This window comes from Vipera ursinii, assembly GCF_947247035.1.
Source record: "Vipera ursinii genome assembly, chromosome: 1".
NCBI classification, from domain to species: Eukaryota; Metazoa; Chordata; class Lepidosauria; order Squamata; family Viperidae; genus Vipera; species Vipera ursinii.
In genome coordinates this window covers 57,055,466-57,078,347 of record NC_139512.1, presented here as the reverse complement: position 1 = coordinate 57,078,347, position 22,882 = coordinate 57,055,466, and the positions used below count along the sequence as shown (strand labels likewise).

Sequence of the window (22,882 nt, the reverse complement as noted above, 5' to 3'; positions counted from 1 at the left end):
CTCAATCTTATCTATATTAGAGGCCCTTTGCTTTTTCCTCAGTCTATAAGCTAACCATCTGCCTGGTTTATTAGCGTTGCAAAAAGTATTGTGCCTAGCAAACCGCAGATTGGTTGCCACTTGATCTGCCATTAATTTATCAAATTGTCCTCTTAGCAATCTAATAGCCTCCTTGATCTTCACATCCTCTGGATTCAAAATCAAAGCCTTTTCTTTTTCCTTTATTTCATTCTCCAGTTGTTTCCTTCTAATTTCCACTGCACGTCTATGTCTATTGTTCATATATATCAACACCCCTCTCATATAGGCCTTGCTAGCATCCCAAACCATGTCCATAGAGGTACCCTTATTCATATTAATCTCAAAAAAATCCTTCATCCGCTGTTTACATTCTTCCACATTTTTCTGATTTCTAAACAAATTCTCATTTACACGCCACGAGCGTCTGTCTCTTTTCTCCTTATCAATCTCCAACCAAACTGGACTGTGGTCAGAGATAGTTCTAGCACAAATCTTCACCTTTTTAGTTCTCAAAAAAAAGTCATTAGTCAACAAAATAAAATCAATCCTCGAAAAAGATTGGTGTCTGTCAGAATAAAAGGTATAATCCTTCTCTTGGAAGTGTCTCTCACGCCAAATATCTCGTAATTCCAAGTCATCCTTCATTTCAAAAAAAGATTTAGGCAGTCTTGCATGACTTGGAATACGCTTAAAAGCTCCAGCCTTATCCAGCTGTACATCCAAAACACCATTCCAGTCTCCCATAAAAATAAAAGATTTATAATCCAACTGGGTAAGCTTTGTGTGAAGTAAACTAAAAAAATCAGCTTGTTGTTGGTTAGGTGCATATAATCCAACTAAAAGCGTCTTTTTACCTTCTAACAACAGCTCAATCATAACATATCGTCCATGCTTATCTGCTTCAATTAAGTCTGCTGTTAAGGCACTTTTAACATAAACAACCACTCCATTTTTCTTATTCTCTGCAGAGGCAACAAATTGCGTACCCAGTCTCGAGTTCATTAAATACTTTTGATCCAAAACTCTAATATGCGTTTCTTGCAAACATATAACATCTATCTTAAATTGTTTTAAATATTGAAAAACTTTCTTCCTCTTCTGCGGTGAGTTTAGTCCATTAACATTCCAGGTTAGAAATTTAGTTGCCATGGATATCCTCCAGAAGCTCTTGGACCACAGCTTTGATAGGACTAACTTCTTTAGGCCGTGCTCCTCCCACAGCTTGACTATATGTACGTTGTGAAGAATCTGAAGACTTTTGCTGATCTTGTTCCTTTATTTTCTTTGCTCGTTTTAAAGCAGCACGCGTTACTCTTTGCTCTCTAGGATCATCCAAAGAAGTTGTAGCTTGATCTCCTCCAACACCACTTTCCTCTGTTTCATCCTCTTGATGTTCTCCTTCTCCAACTCCCTTTCCAGCTTCCAGAAGTGTTAATGGGGTTGCTTTTAAGACATTGTTGTAAAAATCACGCGCTTGCTTCACAGTAGTCAGCCGGTACCTTTTACCTTCATGCATCACCATCAGCCCCTCTGGAATCTCCCATCTGAACCTTATATCTCTTTGCTTAAGCTCCTGCACAAGAAATGCATAGTCCTTCCTTCCCCTTAAGATCCTTGGAGGAATTTCTTTTAAAACCAGAACTTCTTGTCCAGCAATCACCACTTTAACATCATAGGCAGCTTGTATAACTTGGTCTCTGATTTCTCTTTTTGCAAAATAAACCACCACATCTCTAGGCAACTTTCTCTGCCTAGCAATCCATGAATTCACCCTGAACACTTTATCCATAGCTGCTCTTATTTCAGATGCTGGCTGGTTTAATACCACTTCAAGAGCCTCAGAGATCAGCTGCTTTAAATCTTCTTTAATATCCTCTTTTAAACCTCTAATTCTGATAGCAAACTGCATCTGGTAATATTGGGCCAAGCTTAACTCCTTTTCCACTTTGTCTCTTGCATTTTCATTCTCCCGAGCCTTTACTTCTAATATAGCATTTCTTTGAACCAAATCATCCATTTTTTCATCTAATTCTTCCACACATTCCGCCACTTTATGCACTGAGGACAAAATGTCTACCTTCATCACGCTAAGCTTCTGTTCCATCCTCTCTTCCATTCTCTCCTCCAATTTCTCCAATTTCTCCTCCATCTGCGCAAATTTATCTGCCATTGATTGATTGATTGATTCCAAAAGTTTATCCAAAGCATCTCGTAAGTCCTTCGGTGTCAGCGCTTCAGGAGGGTGCAATGCCTGTAATGATGATTGTTGCACTGGCGAGGATCCACCACTCCGAAGAGTTTTAGGGGGAGGTTTCGCCGCCATCTTTTAATCCTCAATTATGACGCACTTTCAAAAGTTTAAAAAATCCAACAAGCTAGAGAGTATATTAAAATAAATCTCTTCACCTTTGTCTCTTGTACCGCTCTGCCTGCTCCTTTAAATCATAGTCCTTTCTTCAGGCAGGGATGGTTCGCAGACGCCTGGCTCTGCTCCAAGGAGTTCGGAGCAGAGACGCCGGCCAGCTGGGAGCAACCCAGGCTTCGGGGGAGTTCAATCCTTCAGCCGCCCAAGCTCCAAGCTCAGGCGGCCCCGGAGAACTCTACCCCTACCTGGGGCCTCACCCCCTCCTCTTCTCCCGAGGAGGGGGCTTCAATTTCGCCCGAACAGCTGATCGGCGCTGTTTCGGGCGAAAAAACAAACAGCTGAGCCGCGGGCAGCCCGGGAAGGCTGTCTCCGGCGCCGCGCAGCCACCGGAAGTCGAATATTCAACAAATTTTGTCAGAGTCCGGTGAACTAAAGTCTGTTTCTGAAACCTTTGTATTTCCATGAATATGGAAACATACTGTTCAATCTAAGGTAGCATGTAGGTCACAAAACCCAATCTGCAAATTGAACGTTGATGAGCCCAGGGAAGTTATATAAAGAAATCTGTCACCATAACTATACTTCTGGTAATGTAAACCAAAACTATTTATGAGAATGATATTTGAAAAGCTAATTACAGAAGTTTGGCAAATAATGACAAATGTAAATAACATTCTTAAAGAATAAATGAACCAAGAAGGGTGTGTGTTGGGGAGGTTGATATGAATGTGACAGGATCAAGAAATCCCTCGCAGAATTCTGGGAGTTGAGATCCACAAGTCTTAAAGTTGCCACGGTTGAACAACCCTGCTTTAAAGTGTCTTGGGTACTCAAGTCTGATCTGAAAACCAGATGAAAGTGCGTGTGGAAAAGTTTCCTTGCTGTATATATGACCAGTGCAGACTTACATAGCATTGTTTACAGCCAGGGATATGCTTGACAGTTTTCACTGCCCTGAATGTGAAAACCTATTTTAAACAGGAAAGTGACTTGTCTCTTTGGCTAGGTGTATAGGTGCAACGAAGGTCGGCAGTTTGGCGGGTCGAATCCCAAGTGCCGTGTAACAGAGTGAGCGCCTGTTACTCGTCCCAGCTTCTGCCAACCTAGCAGTTCGAAAGCACGTAAAAAAATGCAAGTAGAAAAATAGGGACCACTACGGGGGGAAGGTAACAGCGTTTCGTGTGCCTTTGGCGTCTAGTCATGCCGGCTACATGACCACGGAGACGTCCTCGGACAAACGCTGGCTCTTCGGCTTTGAAACGGAGATGAGCACCAGCCCCTAGAGTCGGAAACGACTAGCACGCATGTGCGGGGGAACCTTTACCTTTACCTTTAGTTATGTGTGAATTATCCCCCCCGCCCCCCAGTGTCATGCAGATGGCTGTATACTGCTGCAAGTTGACTCAGATTTTGCATACTAATTATATCTGTTATCTGTAGTTTGATGCCCGGTTGATATTATATATAGAGAGAGATTGCATTGATGTTGTTGTTGCCTTATACTAGGTTTAAGTGTATTGATTGGCAAGCTGCTTTCAGACCCATTGTTAGTTTTAACTAAATACTGAAAGGACTTCCTCCTCCTATAGTTATTGCAGAAATAGGGGAAAAAAGCATATTGGGAGTTACATAAATTATTTTCCCAACCTGTCAACCTGAGAGCTTTTTAGTAATGGCATTTCTCCCAATCTACTATAGCAGACATGTCAAACTCGCTACGTCACGTGATGTCGCGCAACGTATCGGGACGGTTGCTGGCAATGGTGTGGGTGTGGCTTCCGAATGATACGTCCGGCCCACGGGCCAGCAATTTGACACCCCTGTACTATAGTGAGGAGAATCCCACATTTTCACCACTGCTCTTTGTGTTCTGGAAGTTATACATTTAAACATGTATTTTTATTATTTATCCACCAGTATTTACAGGTAGTCTTTGACTTCTAGCCATTCGTTTAGTGACCGTTCAAAGTTATAATGGCGCTGAAAAAGTGTTTTATGACTGTTTCTCACAATTACGACTGTTGCTGCATCTCTGTAGTCACATTGACAAGTAAAGTCAATTGGGGAGCCAGATTCACTTAACAACCATGTTACTAACTGAACAATTGCAGTGATTCACTTAAGAACTGTGGCAAGAAAAATCGTAAAATGGGGCAAAACTCACTTAGCAACAGTCTCGCTTAGCAACAGAAATGTTGAGCTCAATTGTAAGTCAAGAACCACCTATACAGTATAGTCTGCTATCTATTAAGATTGCCCTCCATAAAATAACCAAGGTAAAACAGTGCCAAATAGAATAAATAATATTTAATCTAAAAGTTATATTAATTATCACAGTAATGCTGTCCAAGAGGCACTTAAATGACAAAAGATATGATTAGTCTTGAACCCAGAGAAGAGTACTCGAAAGCGCAGTTGCTAGTGCAGGGAAGGCTTTTCAGAGTATCTTCATATAATTATGGGATGCTGAGGACGGTCCCCTTATAGATCTTAACCTTCAGGCATGTACGTTGTTCAGATGTTGGGATCCTAACCCATTAAAGATTTCAATTTGCAACTCTAGCCACGAACCCTGAAACACTTATTTTATTTATTTTATTTTATTTTTAATCCCATTTATATCCCGCCCTTCTCCGAAGACTCAGGGCGGCTTACAATTTAAGCACAAATCAATGTGCTTAGCAATAACCTTCATTCTATGTATATGCCTGCTTATTAGGGCTTTCGCGCCCCCCCCCAAGCGGCATTATTACAAAGTCAGCTTATTGCCCCCAACAATCTGGGTCCTCATTTTACCTACCTCGGAAGGATGGAAGGCTGAGTCAACCTTGAGCCTGGTGGGATGCGAACCTGCACTAATTGCAGGCAGCTGGTGTTACTTAAGGAGGCATTAGCCCACTGCTCCACCAAGGCTCCTTAGGCCAGTATTCTTTATTATAGATGGACAAATTGATGACAAAGAAGAAATAGCCTCTATAAGGCTTGACATTGAATGTACAATTATAATAGCATTTCCTGCTAATAGTTCTGGGCAGTTTGATCAGTATGCAAGAAGCTTAGGTCATGCTTTATGACCTAAACACATTTTTTTTCTGATTCCAATTTGGGCATTTAGCAACCAGCTTACACTGACAGTTGTAATATCTCATCCTCCCTATTTGTGACCTTCCCTACCGTTTTCCCCCAAGCCAGGTCAATGGGGACGCTGGCAGGGAAGGTCACAAATTGTTTTCGTAAGTCCCCAGCTTCCCTTCCTTTACCTGGCACGGTGTCCTGTTTACCTTGGCTTTTCTTTGCTCACTCACACAGCATGGCAGCCTGCTTCCCCCAGCCTCTCTATGGTCATGTATTGTTTACTCCCACCCCATGGCACCCCCATGCTCCTTAGCTGGGATTCCTTATGCTTCCTGGTTAGCAAACCATATGTCCTAAGGTTACAACAGCAACTGGGACTGCTGGAATTGTTGCTAAGTGATGCAGACACATGATGTCATACTTTATGACTGCATGCCTACCAACTACAAACGCAGTCTCTATTGCTATCATAATCCGAAGACTACCCATATATGCCGTATACTAGCACATACTCAGAGTGCATGTACTGCAGAACAATTGTGTATAACAGGCAATATTGGGGAAGAACTATCATGGTTTTGCTTGAGCTGGACTTTTCTTGTTTTTTATTTTCTGTAGCCGGGATGAACACCCAGTGTCTAACTTCTGCTTTCCCAAAATAATGCACATAATAATTGTTCTTCATCATACACACATAGATGCACGTCAGATTTTTTGGAGTGTATTAGTCCATTGTACTTGAGGAAGAGGTTTAAGGTTTAAGGTTTATTAAATTTAAATGCTGCCCTTCTCCCTGAGGACTCAGGGCGGCTCACAACAATAAAAAGTTAAAAGATATAAATACAAAAATTAAAAGAGGATTAAACAATATAAGAAATAAGAACAATTTAAACCAATAAAAAACCAAATTTAAAAACTATGATCAGTCCAGGCCCGCTTGTTGGAATAACCAGGTCTTTAGGTCATGGCGGAAGGACCGAAGGTCAGGGGCCATCCGCAGCTCCGGGGGCAGTTCGTTCCAGAGGGTCGGTGCGCCCACAGAGAAGGCTCTCCCCCTGGGGGTCGCCGGCCAGCATTGCCTGGCCGACGGCACCCTGAGGAGGCCATTGTACTTGAATCTAATAGTGCAAATATTCTTTTGTGTGTGGCAGGTGTGTTACTATATTCTAGACCCAGAAGAGTAGTAAAACAGGAGAATTTAATATTTTAGGTGAATAGGTTTAATATAAAGGTTGAGTGCTGTTTTGACTTTTCCTTCCCAAAATTTGGCAAAGGGTAGACATTTTAGTCACCATTATCCGATAAATTAGCTAGATTGCATATAACAGATTCTCTGTGTTAATCCATTTACCATTTGAAACGCTACATCTAATATAAGTACTGTCAATAACGTGTCATTTTTATAGCTTAAATAATTAAGTTAATTGCTCTTCAAATGTGCTTTTGATTTGTAGAGAGACTAGAAAAGGCTGAGCTATCCTCCCCTTTGGAGTATTAGTGAATACACATTTTCAACAGCAGAAATAATGTTGCTCATGTTTTCTTTCTTTTTTTTTATTACTTTAGGATATTAGTGGCTGCTGCAGAATCCAGGCTAATTTAATGAGCAATCAGATCAATAGAGTTTGGCATCTCCTATATACAACAGTTTTAAAGATACAAATTTGGGAATAAATCCTATTGAACAAACCAGGGTTATTTCTAAATAAATGTTCATCTGATTATCTATTAAGGTCAGCCAATAAAAGACATCTCAATAATAGCTCACTTGCTGTCATTTGTTTTGTAGTGTTCTAGACTGACAATTACTGATTTTTTTTCTTTCTGCTCAAATGGATTATAATTTATAAACAAGAGGTTGTTGTTGTTGTTAGCTGCGAAGTCATGTCCAACCCATCGCGACCCTATGGACAACGTTCCTCCAGGCCTTCCTGTCCTCTACCATCTTCTGGAGTCCATTTAAGCTCACACCTACTGCTTCAGTGACTCCATCCAGCCACCTCATTCTCTGTCGTCCCCTTCTTCTCTTGCCCTCAATCTTTCCCAGCATTAGGCTCTTCTCCAGTGAGTCCTTCCTTCTCATTAGGTGGCCAAAGTATTTGAGTTTTAGCTTCAGGATCTGGCCTTCTAAAGAGCAGTCAGGGTTGATCTCCTCTAGGACTGACCGGTTTGATCGCCTTGCAGTCCAAGGGACTCACAGGAGTCTTCTCCAGCACCATAGTTCAAAGGCCTGAATTCTTTGGCGCTCAGCCTTTTTTATGGTCCAGCTTTCACTGCCATACATTGCAACTGGGAAGACCATAGCCTTGACTATATGCACTTTTGTTGACAGGGTGATGTCTCTGCTTTTTAGTGTGCTGTCTAGATTTGTCATGGCTTTCCTTCCGAGGAGCAAGCGTCTTTTAATTTCTTGGCTACAGTCCCCATCTGCAATGATCTTGGAGCCCAGGAAAATAAAATCAAGAGGTTACCAGAACTCTTAACCCTACAAAGGAAACTGGCATTTCCCTAGGATTGTTGATCAGGGAATGCTGGCAAATAAATAACTTTTTTTTCTAACAAGGATATATTCCTGGGTTTATTTTGAAAAAAAAATGGATAAATTGAGGAAACTGATCTTTTAACTTACTGTTTCTATAATATTAAATTTGTTTCTGCTTTGTTTTTGTTTAAACAATTTGCCAGGTATTGGGCCTTATACAGAACATGAGCGTTTTTCAATGTCCAAAATGCAAACATGAAACATATATTTTTGGAGCTGATGGTGTGAAGAAATTAGCCAAGAATATTGGTGTAGATGTTTTAGGTAAGAATGTGTGGTTTAAAATAAAACCTGTATTAGACAAATCACGATGCAATACAATTTTTCAGTAGTATGTATTGATTTTAATGAAACTATGAATTGTAGAAGCCAGGATTGTGCTGCTGCATTGTATTTATTGCTGCTACTCTAATATATGGAATATTTGTATCCATTATGACTATAAATAGTGAAAGAATAAGTGGTCATTAACTGAGAACTACCCATCATTACATTGGTTCATTCAGAGTGGAACTTAGAAGCTGATAAAATAAAGGCATAAAATACTTTCAGAGAAATATTGAGGGCTGACAGATCTGGTGGACACCAAATCTATATGTTTGGTGAGTTAAGCTGTCTTCTGGAAGAGTGCTGAGGATTCCTTCTCTGAAAGCTAGTTTATGTTTTACTGCCAGCATAAACCATTTCCCATATTAGAGGAAGTTCCTCATTTACTTCACAAACAAGTATCCATTTATATCTGAAAGCAAATAGTAACAAGGAGTGACCTGTGGTAAGTGTACAATCAGGAGGCCCTGCTGTAAGATTTATAGCATATACAGCAGCTGTCCCCCAACCTTTTGGGTGCCAGGGTCTGGTTCCGTGGAGGGCAGTTTTTCCAATGGGGGGGAAAGAGTGGTGTTATACGCTGCCTGAATCCGCATGTGTGCTGATAGGGCTTCGCTCGCTTGCACAACCTAGTTCATGGTAGGTCGCAGACTGGTATCAGTCTGCAGCCCGCAAGTTGGGGAGCCCTGTTATACAGAATGCTATAAGACAAGAGACAAAAAATTATAAGCACTTCCAACATCCAACCGTTTTAATCTTGTCTAGCTGCAGAAGGGAGTATTTGCAAAATGTTTGTACTTATTACTGGTTCTTGTCATCATTTTAGTAAATCATTCATTGAGAAAATGACAGATGTTTTATTTTAACCTAAAATTGACTTAACCTCCTCTACTATGTTCCATATTTGTACTAGCAGCACCAGAAGATTGCTGGCCGTGCCATTACAAGTGCAGCACCCGAGATCCTAATTGCCTTGCCCACTCCTTAGAACAAATTCTTTATAGAAACCTTTACGTTTAAAGTTATTTCTTCAGCTGAGTTGGGAACGATACCTCTTTTTGTGCTTCTCAGTTTAGGTGTAGATTTGATTTTACAATCTGTTTTTGCATAATGGTATTATTTAAATCTAAAAAGTTAATTCTTCTGCAAATATTTTTTTAAACAAGACAATTCTGAGTATTATGCAGTTTTTCTTTATTTCTGTGGCAATATTTCTGTGCCTACTGAGTAGAAAAATTCAATATACAGTTAACAGTTGGGAGGGGAAATTAAATATCTAACTAGCACTTAAACCAGTAGTTGTCTGATAACAATAACACTTTCATTTTGGTGATTAAATATTTAAGCATCTGTTTGAATATTGATTAGAATGTTATACTACTGGAAATCAATAGGGAACGAGATGCAGTGCTGAAGAAATAATGTGTTGTGTGAAGAAGTTGTATACTGGAATATTTTACTGTGGATTTATTTTTGTGTGCATTACAAAAAATAACATCTGCTCACTTGGGATTTGTACTTGATTTTTACATAGCAAACTGCCAAGTACATGTAGAGTAACTGTGTAACTGTGAGAGGGATCTCAGAGTCCTAGTGGACATTCACTTAAATATGAGCCAGCAGTGTGCTGCAGCTGCCGAAAAAGCCAACATAGTGCTAGGCTGCATTAACAGATTAAATCAAGATCACGTGAAGTGTTAATACCACTTTATTACAGCTTGGTAAGGCCACATTTGGAATACTGCATCCAATTTTGGTCACCACGATGTAAAAAACGTGTTGAGACTCTAGAAAGAGTACAGAGAAGAGCAACAAAGATGATTAGGGGACTGGAGGCTAAAACATAAAGAACGATTGCTGGAATTGGGTCTGTCTTGTTTAATGAAGAAAAGGGCTAGGGGTGACATGATAGCAGTGTTCCAATATCTCAGGGGTTGCCACAAAGAAGAGGGAGTCAAGCTATTCTGCAAAGCATCTGAAGGCAGGACAAAAGCAGTGGATGGAAACTAATCAAGGAGAGAAGCAACCTAGAACTAAGGAGAAATTTCCTGTCAGTTAGAACAATTAATCAGTGTAACAACCTGCCTCCAGAAGTTGTGAATGCTCCAACACTAGAGGTTTTTAAGAAGAGATTTGACAGCCATTTGTCTGAAATGGTATAGGGTTTCCTGCCTGAGGGGGTTGGACTAGAAGAACTCCCAGGTCCCTTCCAACATCATCATCATCATCATCATCATCATCATCATCATCGTCGTTGTTCTTGTTCTTGTTCTTGTTGTTTGCAGCACGGATTTCTTCTGAAAAGCAAAAATGAGATTATTGAGTTGAAAAGAAATTGGTCTCAGTGGTGCATGCAGATCTGGCATGTTTTCTTTATTATCATCCTAAATAGGTCATATCTGTCTTTACCCTCCCCCACCATGTCAATATTAGATAATTTTAGCAGATAAGAGAAACTGAACATCACTTTGCAGTCATCTTTAGAAACAATCTCTTTTTAAAATAATCTCAATAATCCAAAACTTTGACAAGGCTTGGCTAATTCTCAATTCTAATACTTCTGAAATATGACACCAGGTGTATTACTTGTACTACTTTAATTAAAAACATTTGTATAACATTTAACCTTTGTGCCAATTTTCTGATATTTAATACAGGTGACATTCCACTACATGTCCACATAAGAGAAACATCTGATTCTGGCAAACCTATTGTCATTTCACAGCCCCAGAGCAATGTGGTGAGTTTAATGTAATCAATTCTTTAAATGTAGACATTGTTTGATTAGAAGCTGTTATTTTTGTGCTAAAAGGATTTCAGCAGAAATAAATTATCTTATTAGGCTCTACTTCTTTCATAATGACTCTTTAGCCATAATTTCAGCAGGCAATACTAGGCAATAGTAAAGATTTTTGCATAGAAAGGAAAGCAATAGAAAGTGATGTTTTGAGTAATAAAACATTGACTATGTTTTTTTTCAGTTTATTTTTGAATAATTTTATGGGTAGAAGTGTCTGACCTTACTTAGCAATACTGTGTTTACCTGACAGGAAAACAGACTCCTCCCTCCCCAAATAATTGCCTGAAAACATGGAACCATCATTCACTGAAAAGAGTTGTAGAAGACGATTTTAGTGAAAGGGGGTAAATAATTCAAAAGTGCAAATAATGAAAGAGCCTCAACCAGAGTGAAAAAAAGGGGGGAATTTGCTACCTTTGCTCAAGATGAACACACGAGTCCTCCTCTTGTGGTTCTCTCGATATATAGTAGATGGTGAATATTGACAGTAAAAATTCATTCCAAGGAGAATTTCCATACAGCCATAACAGACACTCATCAATCATCCATGAAAGAGGCTGTCCCACTCACTGAACAGCTCTGCAAATCATAAGTATACTCACCTGAGAATAAGAGTCTCTGAACTCAGTAAGACTTACTGTAGAATAAGGTTGCATGAATCTCACTTGTGCTTGCACACAAAAAAAAAACCCAAATTCATTACCTTCAGGTTCTTTTGCCCAGTTTGCATCCATGATAAAGGTGTAAACTGACCTAAACAAATCCATCTATAGCATGGCAACAGTGTATAAATATTTCCCTAGGAGTGAGGGTCACTGAGTGAGGGTCCATGCTTTTGATGAACTGAGCTTCAGCGTATAAAAGTTTAGGAAAGTTTGTGCCTTTTAATAAAATCTGTTAATGTGAAAAGATGCTATCAAAGCCCTCCTGATAGTTGAGTTCAGTAGGATTCCCTACTGAGTTGTGTTTCCTGACCCCAGATTTTTTCAGTCTCTCTTTGTGTAAATCTAGAGCACGGGTGTCAAACCCGATCATGTCACGTGATGTATCATGATGTATCACGATGTTTTTTGCCTTTGCGGAGCCGGGGTAGGCATGGTCTGCACGTGACACATCCGGCCCACGGGCCACCAATTTGATACCCCTGATCTAGAGTGTTCAGGTTTGTCTGCATGTCTGCAGAAATGCAGGTACTCCTCAATTTATGATTGTTCATTTAACAATGGCTCAGAGTTATGGCAGCCTTGGAAAAAATTGTAATCACACTTATGACTGTCACAGCACCCCATTGGTCATGTGATAGCAATTCAGGTGCATTGGTGACCAGTTTCAATGTCTGCAGTCATATACCATGATCTTTTTTTTACAACTTCTGGCAAAAAATGGGATAGCTAAATTCATTTAACAACCATGTGATTAGCTTAATGATCACAGTAATTCATTTAACAACTGCTGTAAAAATCATCATAAAATTGGTGTTGATTTGCCCTATGACTGCAATGTCTTAGGATGGAAAATCTGGTCATAATTTGAGGACTACCTATGGTTACATGTCATTTCTATCCTGGTTCTAATATATGAAGATATTTTATCATCACCCTTTTTTAATTCTGAGAATTCAGTGTAAAATTCATCTTAATTCATCAAATTAAGAATTTATATCTTAATTTTTTGCCATGCTGCCATGATATATATACAGTCATGGCCGAAATTGTTGGCACCCCAGAAATTTTTCCAGAAAATCAAGTATTTCTCACAGAGAAGTATTGCAGGAACACATGTTTTGCTATACACAGGTTTATTCCCTTTGTGTGTATTGGAACACAACAAAAAAGGGAGGAAAAAAAGCAAATTGTACATAATGTCAAACAAAACTCCAAAAATGGGCTGGACAAAATTATTGGCACCCTTTCAAAATTGTGGATAAACAAGATTGTTTCAAGCATGTGATGCTCCTTTAAACTCACCTGGGGTAAGTAACAGGTGTGGGCAATATAAAAATCACACCTGAAAGCAGATAAAAAGGAGAGAAGTTCACTTAGTCTTTGCATTGTGTGTGTGTGCCACACTAAGCATGGACAACAGAAAGAGGAGAAGAGAACTGTCTGAGGACTTGAGAACCAAAATTGTGGACAAATATCAACAATCTCAAGGTTACAAGTCCATCTCCAGAGATCTAGATTTGCCTTTGTCCACAGTGTGCTACATTATCAAGAAGTTTGCAACCCATGGCACTGTAGCTAATCTCCCTGGTCGTGGACGGAAGAGAAAAATTGATGAAAGGTTGCAACGCAGGATAGTCCGGATGGTGGATAAACAGCCCCAAACAAGTTCCAAAGGAATGCAAGCTGTCCTGCAGGCTCAGGGAGCATCACTGTCAGCGCGAACTATCCGTCGACATTTAAATGAAATGAAACGCTATGGCAGGAGACCCAGGAGGACCCCACTGCTGACACAGAGACATAAAAAAGCAAGATTACAGTTTGCCAAAATGTACTTGAGTAAGCCAAAATCTTTCTGGGAAAACGTCTTGTGGACAGATGAGACCAAGATAGAGCTTTTTGGTAAAGCACATCATTCTACTGTTTACCGAAAATGAAATGAGGCCTACAAAGAAAAGAACACAGTACCTACAGTGAAATATGGTGGAGGTTCAATGATGTTTTGGGGTTGTTTTGCTGCCTCTGGCACTGGGTGCCTTGAATGTGTGCAAGGCATCATGAAATCTGAGGATTACCAAAGGATTTTGGGTTGCACTGTAGAGCCCAGTGTCAGAAAGCTGGGTTTGCGTCCGAGATCTTGGGTCTTCCAGCAGGACAATGACCCCAAACATACGTCAAAAAGCACCCAGAAATGGATGGCAAGAAAGCGCTGGAGAGTTCTGAAGTGGCCAGCAATGAGTCCAGATCTGAATCCCATTGAACACCTGTGGAGAGATCTTAAAATTGCTGTTGGGAAAAGGCGCCCTTCCAATAAGAGAGACCTGGAGCAGTTTGCAAAGGAAGAGTGGTCCAAAATTCCAGGTGAGAGGTGTAAGAAGCTTATTGATGGTTATAGGAAACGACTGATTTCAGTTATTTTTTCCAAAGGGTATGGAATCAAATATTAAGTTAAGGGTGCCAATAATTTTGTCCGGCCCATTTTTGGAGTTTTGTTTGACATTATGTCCAATTTGCTTTTTTTCCTCCCTTTTTTGTTGTGTTCCAATACACACAAAGGGAATAAACCTGTGTATAGCAAAACATGTTTTCCTGCAATACTTTTCTGTGAGAAATACTTGATTTTCTGGAAAAATTTCTGGGGTGCCAACAATTTCGGCCATGACTGTGTGTGTGTGTGTGTGTGTGTGTGTGTGTGTGTGTGTGTGAGGAACAAAGAGCAAGAGCCACATGCTTCTCCCAGAAGTAGGAAGCAGAAGCCTGATGATGACGGATGGGATTCCGTCGAAACGTTGCGCCTACACCTTTAATTCTACGCGGGGAAAAACCCGAAAAACCAAGGATCCATATATATATATATATATATATTTGGTTTTCAAGTCAACAAGTTGCATTAGGTTTTTTGCAATTACTCCAGAATACAAATTGTAGCATACAAAGCAGCTAAGAATTAGAAGTTGTGCTAGGATTTTGACCCTAAAAATCTGTAAAGCTAAAAATGACAAAACCTCTGTAGTCAGTAGATCTTTTGGTCCATCTATTGATTTATGAGAATATTTCTGCCTTCTGTTTGTCTTTATTTAAGAGTTTGTCCTTCAAAGGATTGGTCAGCAGATTAATCAGCAAATGATTAGTGTTAAACTGTCAACTTTTTTATTTGCTAGAAATGTGAGCTGTAGTAATTCCCTTAGAAATTCCAAAGCAAAAGGGAAGGAGAAATATTTCTAGTGAACATAAGCTATATGCATATGAAGACATAAGTGTGAAGGATAAATGTGAGCTGTACATTTCTGCTTTCAATGTTTCATGTTGTGCTTCCTCTTATTTTTTCGTAAAGGTGGCATGCATGACAGTAGAATGCAGTTTTATTAAACGGTCCATAGTTAAAATCCATGTCTACTACATACATACATAATATTCATGATGCTATTCCTTTTCAGGGTAAGCAGTGTGTCACAGAGTGCATAAAATGTGTAAGAAATATTAAGCCAAAGAAATTAAAGGTCTGAGATAAGAGAAAGAAAAATGGCTAAAACTAGGATAGTCTTTTCTACCCAGGGTCAATCTATGCAAATTATTTATCTTGAGAGAAGGTATTACTAATCCCACATTTCTGCAAAATGCACATCACTGGGCTGATTGTCTAGGGCAGGGGTCAGCAACCTGAAACAGTGAAAGAGCCACTCGGAACCGGTTCCCTCACAAAAGGAAAAACTGGGAGCTGCAAAAAATGTGTGCACATGCGCGTACATGCACGCATGTGCAGAACAGGGTTTGACTGAAGAGTGGAGACAAGGCGAGATATGCACCTACCCTGCATATTTGAATTGATTGGTTGAACTTTTTTAGTCCCACTTTTTTTTGGGGGGACTGCACATGGCAGAGGACTGGGAGCCGCAGGAGACAGCTGAAAGAGCCGCATGCGGCTCTGGAGCCGCGGGTTGCAGACCTGTGGTCTAGGGCATGTCTACACTTTAGCACTAGCATGGGCTGTCAAACTGCCAGTCCATGGGCCAGTTTCATCATACTGAAGCCGCACCCCACCCCATTGCCGGCAATGCAAAAAGAGTCGTGATACGTCATGACACGTCATGTGATGTGGCACGTTTGACACCCGTGCACTAGCACTTAGGCTTATATACCACTTCACAGTGTTTTGCAGATGTCTCTAAGCTGTTTACAGAGTCCACGTATTGCCCTCAACAATTCTGGGTCCTCATTTCACCAGCCTCGGAAGGATGGAAGGCTGAGTCAACCTTGAGCCGGTCACGATCGAACTGCTGGCAGTCAGCAGAATTAGCCTGCAATACTGCATTCTAACCACTGCAACACCACTTTGCTTCCTGTTTGATCTAGGCCTTTCTAAAAATGATTCAGAACAGCATTGCTCCAGAAGGCCTTCAGTGAGGCCTAACACCTGGAATGATTGTAACTATGGTTTGATGATGAAATATTTTATTTTTATATCTTGATTGTAAACAAGCAACATTAACCCTAGATAGACAGACAGACAGATAAATACAATGCCAACATTATTTAATATACCGTATTTTCCGGCGTATAAGACGACTGGGCGTATAAGACGACCCCCTACATTTCCTCTTAAATTATAGGGTTTGGGCTATACTCGCCGTATAAGACTACCCCTCTTCCAATGCACACCAAATAAAAATTAAAAAACATCAGATTTGATTTTAATATGGTAATTTTAATTCAAATGCTTATGACATGCAGGTGCTTAGTAGGAAAACTGTCACTTATAAAGATAAGGCTGTTTGTCATCAAACATGTAAACATAAAACAGTGCAAGTGGATTAAACAACAACAATAATAATAATAATAATAATAATAATAATAATAATAATAATAATAATAAGAAGAAGAAGAAGAAGAAGAAGAAGAAGAAGAAGAAGAAGAAGAAGAAGAAGAAGAAGAAGAAGTTGGAGGGGACCTTGGAGGTCATCTAGTCCAACCCCCTGCTAAGGCAGGAAACCCTATACCATTTTAGACAAATGGCTGTCCAGTCTCTTCTTAAAAACTTCCAGTGTTGGAGCATTCACCACTTCTGGAGGCAGGTTGTTCCACTGGTTAATTGTTCTGACTGTCAGGAGGTTTCTCCTTAGTTCTAGGTTGCTTCTCTCCTTGACTAGTTTCCATCCATTGCTTCTTGTCCTGCTTTCAGGTGCTTTGGAGAATAGCTTGGCTCCCTCTGCTTTGTGGCAGCCCCTGAGATATTGGATCACTGCTATCATGTCACCCCTCACCCTTCTCTTCGTTAAGCTACACATACCCAATTCCAGCAACCGTTCCCTATTTTCCTAATTCACTTTTTCACTTTTCCTAATTCACTCTAAAGCTTTCCCTGTGCAGAGCCTTAAGTAACACCAGCTGCCTGCAATTAGTGCAGGTTCGCATCCCACCAGGCTCAAGGTTGACTCAGCCTTCCATCCTTCCGAGGTAGGTAAAATGAGGACCCAGATTGTTGGGGGCAATTAAGCTGACTTTGTAATAATGCTGCTTGGGGGGGGGTGTGAAAGCCCTAGTAAACAGGCATATACACAGAATGAAGGCTATTGCTAAGCACATTGATTTGTGCTTTAAATTGTAAGCCACCCTGAGTCTTCGGAGAAGGGCAGGATATAAATGGGATTTTTTAAAAAAAAGACCAAATGGGAGATCCGCTCCAGGTTTTCCAGCCAGCCCGCCCAGTTCCTGAGTCAAATGTGTCCTTAGAGCTAAGCCGCTGCTCTGGCTGCTGCCTTCCCCACCTGCCTTTCAAGTTGGGATATACTACAGCTGCTCTTCAACTTTAGAAGGAAAGACGCCCAGACCCCAGCCTGTAAAAAATCACAGACTGCAGCTTCTTCTCCAATTGGTCCCACTTTCCCTGCGCAGACTAAATGGGAGATCCGCTCCAGGTTTTCCAGCCTGCCCTGTCCCTAAATTTTCAGCACCCGGCGTATAAGACGACCCCTGACTTTTGAGAAGATTTTCATGGGTTAAAAAGTAGTCTTATACGCCGGAAACTACGGTACTACTTTGCAGTATTCTGCCCTTACAAATGGTGCTTGCTTGCACCACATCCATTTACCTTCATGCATTATCTTTTGTTCTTTAAACTTTTTACTTCTGTTTTTGACAATGTCATCAACTTCATCCAAACACAACTTTCTGAATCTTCCCCTTCCTCTGAACTCATTCACTCTTTCTTTACAAATTCACCAATGCTGTCCTCATTCAATCTCTCTACTTAGCCAAAACACCTCAATATGCTTGTATTATGACTTATTCTTTTATTTTATCACATGCACTCTATAAGTATCACATAATTTTTAGGGGCAGAGTGGTGTCTTAGCATCCAAAAGGATGCATTAAAGACTCATTTTGTTTATTAAATTCCTCCAAACTCTTTATGTGCAAAATTGCGAAGCTTTTATATAATATGAATAAGACCCCAGTCTAGGTTTTCCCCATCCCCAGGAACTCATATAACCAGTTTATGATTATGAGCAACAGCCAAACATTTTTAGATCATGAATTCAAGAAGTCTGACACTCCAGATGTCTTGACATTCCTGACATACAGCATCTTGGCCTCAAATAGCAATTTGTTTGACTCTTGTGCTAGTTTCAGTAGCAATAAATTTATTCTTTTTTAATGAGTTCAATGGGAAATTTTTACTCAGTTTCCTTTTGCTGAACTCTTACCTTCTTCAGAGCTTTACCTCTTTCACCTATCTTCACGACTTACTCATTTCTGCCTTATTTAGACATAATTTTCTTTCACACCATAGTACTTTACCCCATGTCCACCATTTAGGTACTTTTCTCACTCATCGTAGCACATCCATTTTTTCTGCTCAGGGGTCCTTTTTTGCCAATAATACTATCTAAACTTAAGTGTGGTAGAGAAAGAACTGTATCTGCGCATCTGCAATATCCCTGTTGTTGCCTGTAAACTACTCAAATTAAACATCATCATCATTTTAGCCATTGTCTATCCACTGCAAGAAGAAGGCCTCTTCTGTATGTTTCCAACCAATACGGTCCTGAGTTTTCTTTTGCCAGTTGGGCCTGCAGTACTTGCTGATGTCATTGATCCATAAATTAAATGTAAATTTAATTAATTTAAATTTTGTAAGTGCCTAAAGTCAACTGAATACGAGGGGATGACCAACCTTTCATTAGCTTTCCAGCTTTTGTAAGATTTGAGCTTTCTTGCATGCTCTAGTGTTCTTATATAAGAATTTGTGGGTGATATTGCTGACATTTCTCATTAAGGACAATATTGCAAGATTTCAGTCATTTTTAAAGAATTGTAAGGGATTTCTGAGAAATGAGGAAGAGTTCTGATTATCTAATAAAAAAATCTTCCTATTCCATGAATACAGACTAAAATTTTACATCACAATTGCTACATTATTTGTCAATGTTTTGTTATTAGTCACTTTTTAAGTACAATTAGTATAGTTAATCACCCTGTAACAGCAGTCAGATGATAGTGGGCATTTTGTACTCCTGTTTCATAAGAAATGTTTTATATTCCATTCTAATTTAAGATATTAATACGATGAATTTGTAAATATTTTGCAGGCTCAGGCCTATTTGAGGATTGCTGCTGAAATAGTGAAAAGACTGTCACTTTTTCCAATTTGAAGTCATCGTTTTGAAGAGCTGCACTTCGAATTTTATGACTGAGATGTGACTTAAAATATAGCAAAATAAATAACAAATATTTTATGACTGTGTTTTATGTAAAGTTTTTCAGTTGCATATTTTAATATTCATATTTAGCTTCTTTAATTCCAGTAAGTTAAAGATAGTGTTCCAGCAAAGAATCTTTTGGTACTTTAAAGACTGATAAACTCATTAGAATATAAGATTTCATGGATTACAATTTATTTAATCAGATGCATTGAATATAGTCTTCAATTTCTCCTTTTCTTATGGTGTGACTTGTTCCAGTAAATCTCCTGATGTTGGGAACTTCAGAGAAATGGTTTACTCAGTCATCTTGCTTTTCTTTTCTGCTGATAAAGAGTTGGACAACCTTCAATCCTCCTGGTATTGTGGAACTGCAACTTGCACCAACATACATTTCCCATTGCTTATGCTGGCTACAACTACTGGGATTTTCAGTTCACCAACACTTTGAGAGCTTATACCTGAGCTAGCATAATAGTTCTTCTCAAGGAAGAACAGTTCACAGTTGAACTAATTTATATAAGATCTTCTAACTTTTCCCACTCATTTAATCAAGTATGATTGTCCCAGTCCCTATCTTTGATTCCAACCTGTTTTACAGAGTTATGGTAAGGATAAAATGAAGGGGAAGCTCCATAATTCAATCTTTCATATGAGTGTTTAAATATAAGTGTAGTAAATTTAAAATAAATGATGGGACTAAAATGAAAACTGTTAGTCTGGAGCCAACATAGCAAAAATTTGTTCTGTTGTGAAGAGCTATTGTGAAATTGTCATAAATTATTTTGAGCTATCAAATAACAGGAGATTTAAAGAACTGTCTTTTAACTTGTGGATTATCTTGTGTCAGTTGATGCTTGATAAATTGTAATTGTCTTAGCAAATTGTTTTCTTATATCAAGCATGAATAAACTCAACACTCAGTAGCAAGCTCCTCAATAAAGTAGAAGCATCAGGTTGCTGAGGGAAGAAACGTGTGATAAAAATTAAGTACTGATCACTGAACATATGATTATAGTTTCACAACAGAGTAATAGCCCCAAATGTATAAACTCTACATTTAATTGCCAATTTTTATCACATTTTATCAATTTTATATAGCACATGGAAATATACTGTATACTTCATTATTATGTGCAGGTTTATAAACATAAACATACATATGCATGCAAAAGTTTTACTGACTAAACCACATGCTAGTTCAGGTTACCCATTTTCTTTTTTATATGAACTAACAGGAACACAAACCAAAATGCACAAATTCATTGTTAAGTTCATAGCACTACGGTAGTATAGTTTACAGAAGTTGGTCACTATTTCCTTTTTATTGCTAATTGATTGAGAACTGGCTTAATTTGGCATTTGTGTTTTATTGGATGGGTTGTAAATTAAATAAATACACAAGATACACAAATATATAACTGAGCAAGATTGTGTGAAATTCAGCATTCAAGCTGAATTTCTATGATTTTATTCTCTAACAAACTTCTATTATTTGATATTATGCTTTATGAATTCAAATGATCAGAGCTGTAGTACAGTTAATGTGAAGAGCTGAATAAATTTTCCTGGGTTTGGGGTTTTTTTTGTTTGTTTTTTGCTCAGTCCAACATAGTATAGAACTTGGGAAACTTTCATAATAGCCAATTTAAGATTAGATTGTAAATTAAGAACATACCATTGAGGTCAGCTCCCTCTTTTTTTTCTCGCTTCCTCTGGTGGAAGTAGCGTATTTTGGAATTGGATTCTTTTTGATTTTGTACAAAATCCAGCACAAATTACACTACCTGTACTTCAGATCAATGTATATTCGGAGTTAATTACAGTCTTCTAAAATGGTTCTTTAACATCACAATAGAGTCATATCATGACAGATATGCCATTATCAATTGTATAGACAAGTGCTATTGGGGAATTTGGGGGCAAATTAATGTGAAGTCTATAAGGACTCTTCAGATTCTGTCAAAATTCACTTCTCTTGGTGTGTATGTGCTTTAGGTAGCATTCAGACTTACTGCTAAGCTGTGGTTTTTAGCCAAAACCTCAGTTAGTAGGCAGGTTTTTGGAAAAATGCCAAATCCTATAGTAGAACCAAAGATCACCTAATAAAACTGTTCAGAAGGAGGTTTAGAACAGACTAAGCTAAGTATTGCTTAGCCGTGCATAATTAACCCATGGCATTCATTATCAAAGGATAAGATGACAACTATAAAAGGAGATTGGATAACTCCAGTTTTTCAAAAGCTTTTAACTTTTATACTTAATATTCTCTTTGGGCAAGAGGTTTATACTTCTAAATAATAGTTACAGGAGAACAAAAGGGAGAGGGACATGTGTCCTTGAAGCCATCAAATAGTTCAACTCAAATGACATTTTACTTTAAACTCTGGTTTTTAGGTGACATTGTCTCCATTCTGCTTTTTCTTCTTCTTTTCCTCTGAATGTATTGTAGGGACTCATGTACTAATCTCCACAACTCTTGAAAGATGAGTAGGGTAAGAGGGTCTGTTAAAACCTTAATGTCTGTTAGTTCTGAATTTATGTCACTAGCAACAATAATTACATTGCATATTTTCATAATTCATGTAAATGAGCTCATTGTAGTTACACCTGCCTCTATTTAAGAGAGAAAGTTATAATTTTATGTATACAGTAGTATAGTAGTCCATACAGTCGGGGTAAAGTCCACACAAAAAAATTGTTAATTTGAATTTGGATAAACTTTTTCTGTGTTTAGCAATCTTACCACACTTCAGGTAATGATAAACCTCTGCAACATTTTTGTGCCTTTTAATATAATAATCTCAATATTTATGTAGATGTTTCTGAAGATTAGTTGGCTGTTGTCCTGTGGGAGAGGGGCTCTCCTACTTTCTATTCTTAATCCTACCCTCAGTAGAATTGGACTTATGCATTGCAAGCAATTAAAAGATTCAGGCTGATTTCCTATGTGTTAATTGCTTGTTTGTTTCCAGGTTATCTTCTCCATTCACCAAACTTTACACATTCTAATATAATTGCACTGGAAGGATGGATTAATTTTATTACCTCATATGGATTTGTTCATTGTAGTAAATCTACATTAGTATAAATGAATAAAGCAATGAACATCATATTGAAAATCAAGTTTGCACTATGTTTTTAAGAGCAAAACAACAAATCTTACATTACTTTTGTAACTATGAATAGTTTTGATCAGTGATGTAATGGTGTACAGGTTAGGTAAGGTGGCTGTTCATAATGTTTATATTAAATGTCATAGGATTGTGCAAATTAAGTCTGTTCTGATTCACATCAGGTCCCCCAAGTTGGATTGATTCAAATTGAATCTGATTCCAAAATTTGTTCTGGAGAGAGAGAAAGAAACAGCATTCCTGAACATGTGCAAAA

The 22,882-nt window shown here is 38.8% G+C and overlaps 1 protein-coding gene across 1 annotated transcript in view; it reads left to right on the top strand.

Moving 5' to 3' along the window:
• The window catches only part of NUBPL (NUBP iron-sulfur cluster assembly factor, mitochondrial), a 71,323-nt gene extending 51,816 nt beyond the window's left edge, over positions 1-19,507 (top strand). Inside the window, exons 9-11 of the mRNA XM_083372597.1 lie at positions 8,147-8,267; positions 10,988-11,070; positions 19,382-19,507. Coding sequence (XP_083228723.1) covers positions 8,147-8,267; positions 10,988-11,070; positions 19,382-19,444 — 267 coding nt within the window. The 3' untranslated portion in view covers positions 19,445-19,507. The remainder of the gene's footprint in view (positions 1-8,146; positions 8,268-10,987; positions 11,071-19,381) is intronic.
• Positions 19,508-22,882: the final 3,375 nt, after the last annotated feature.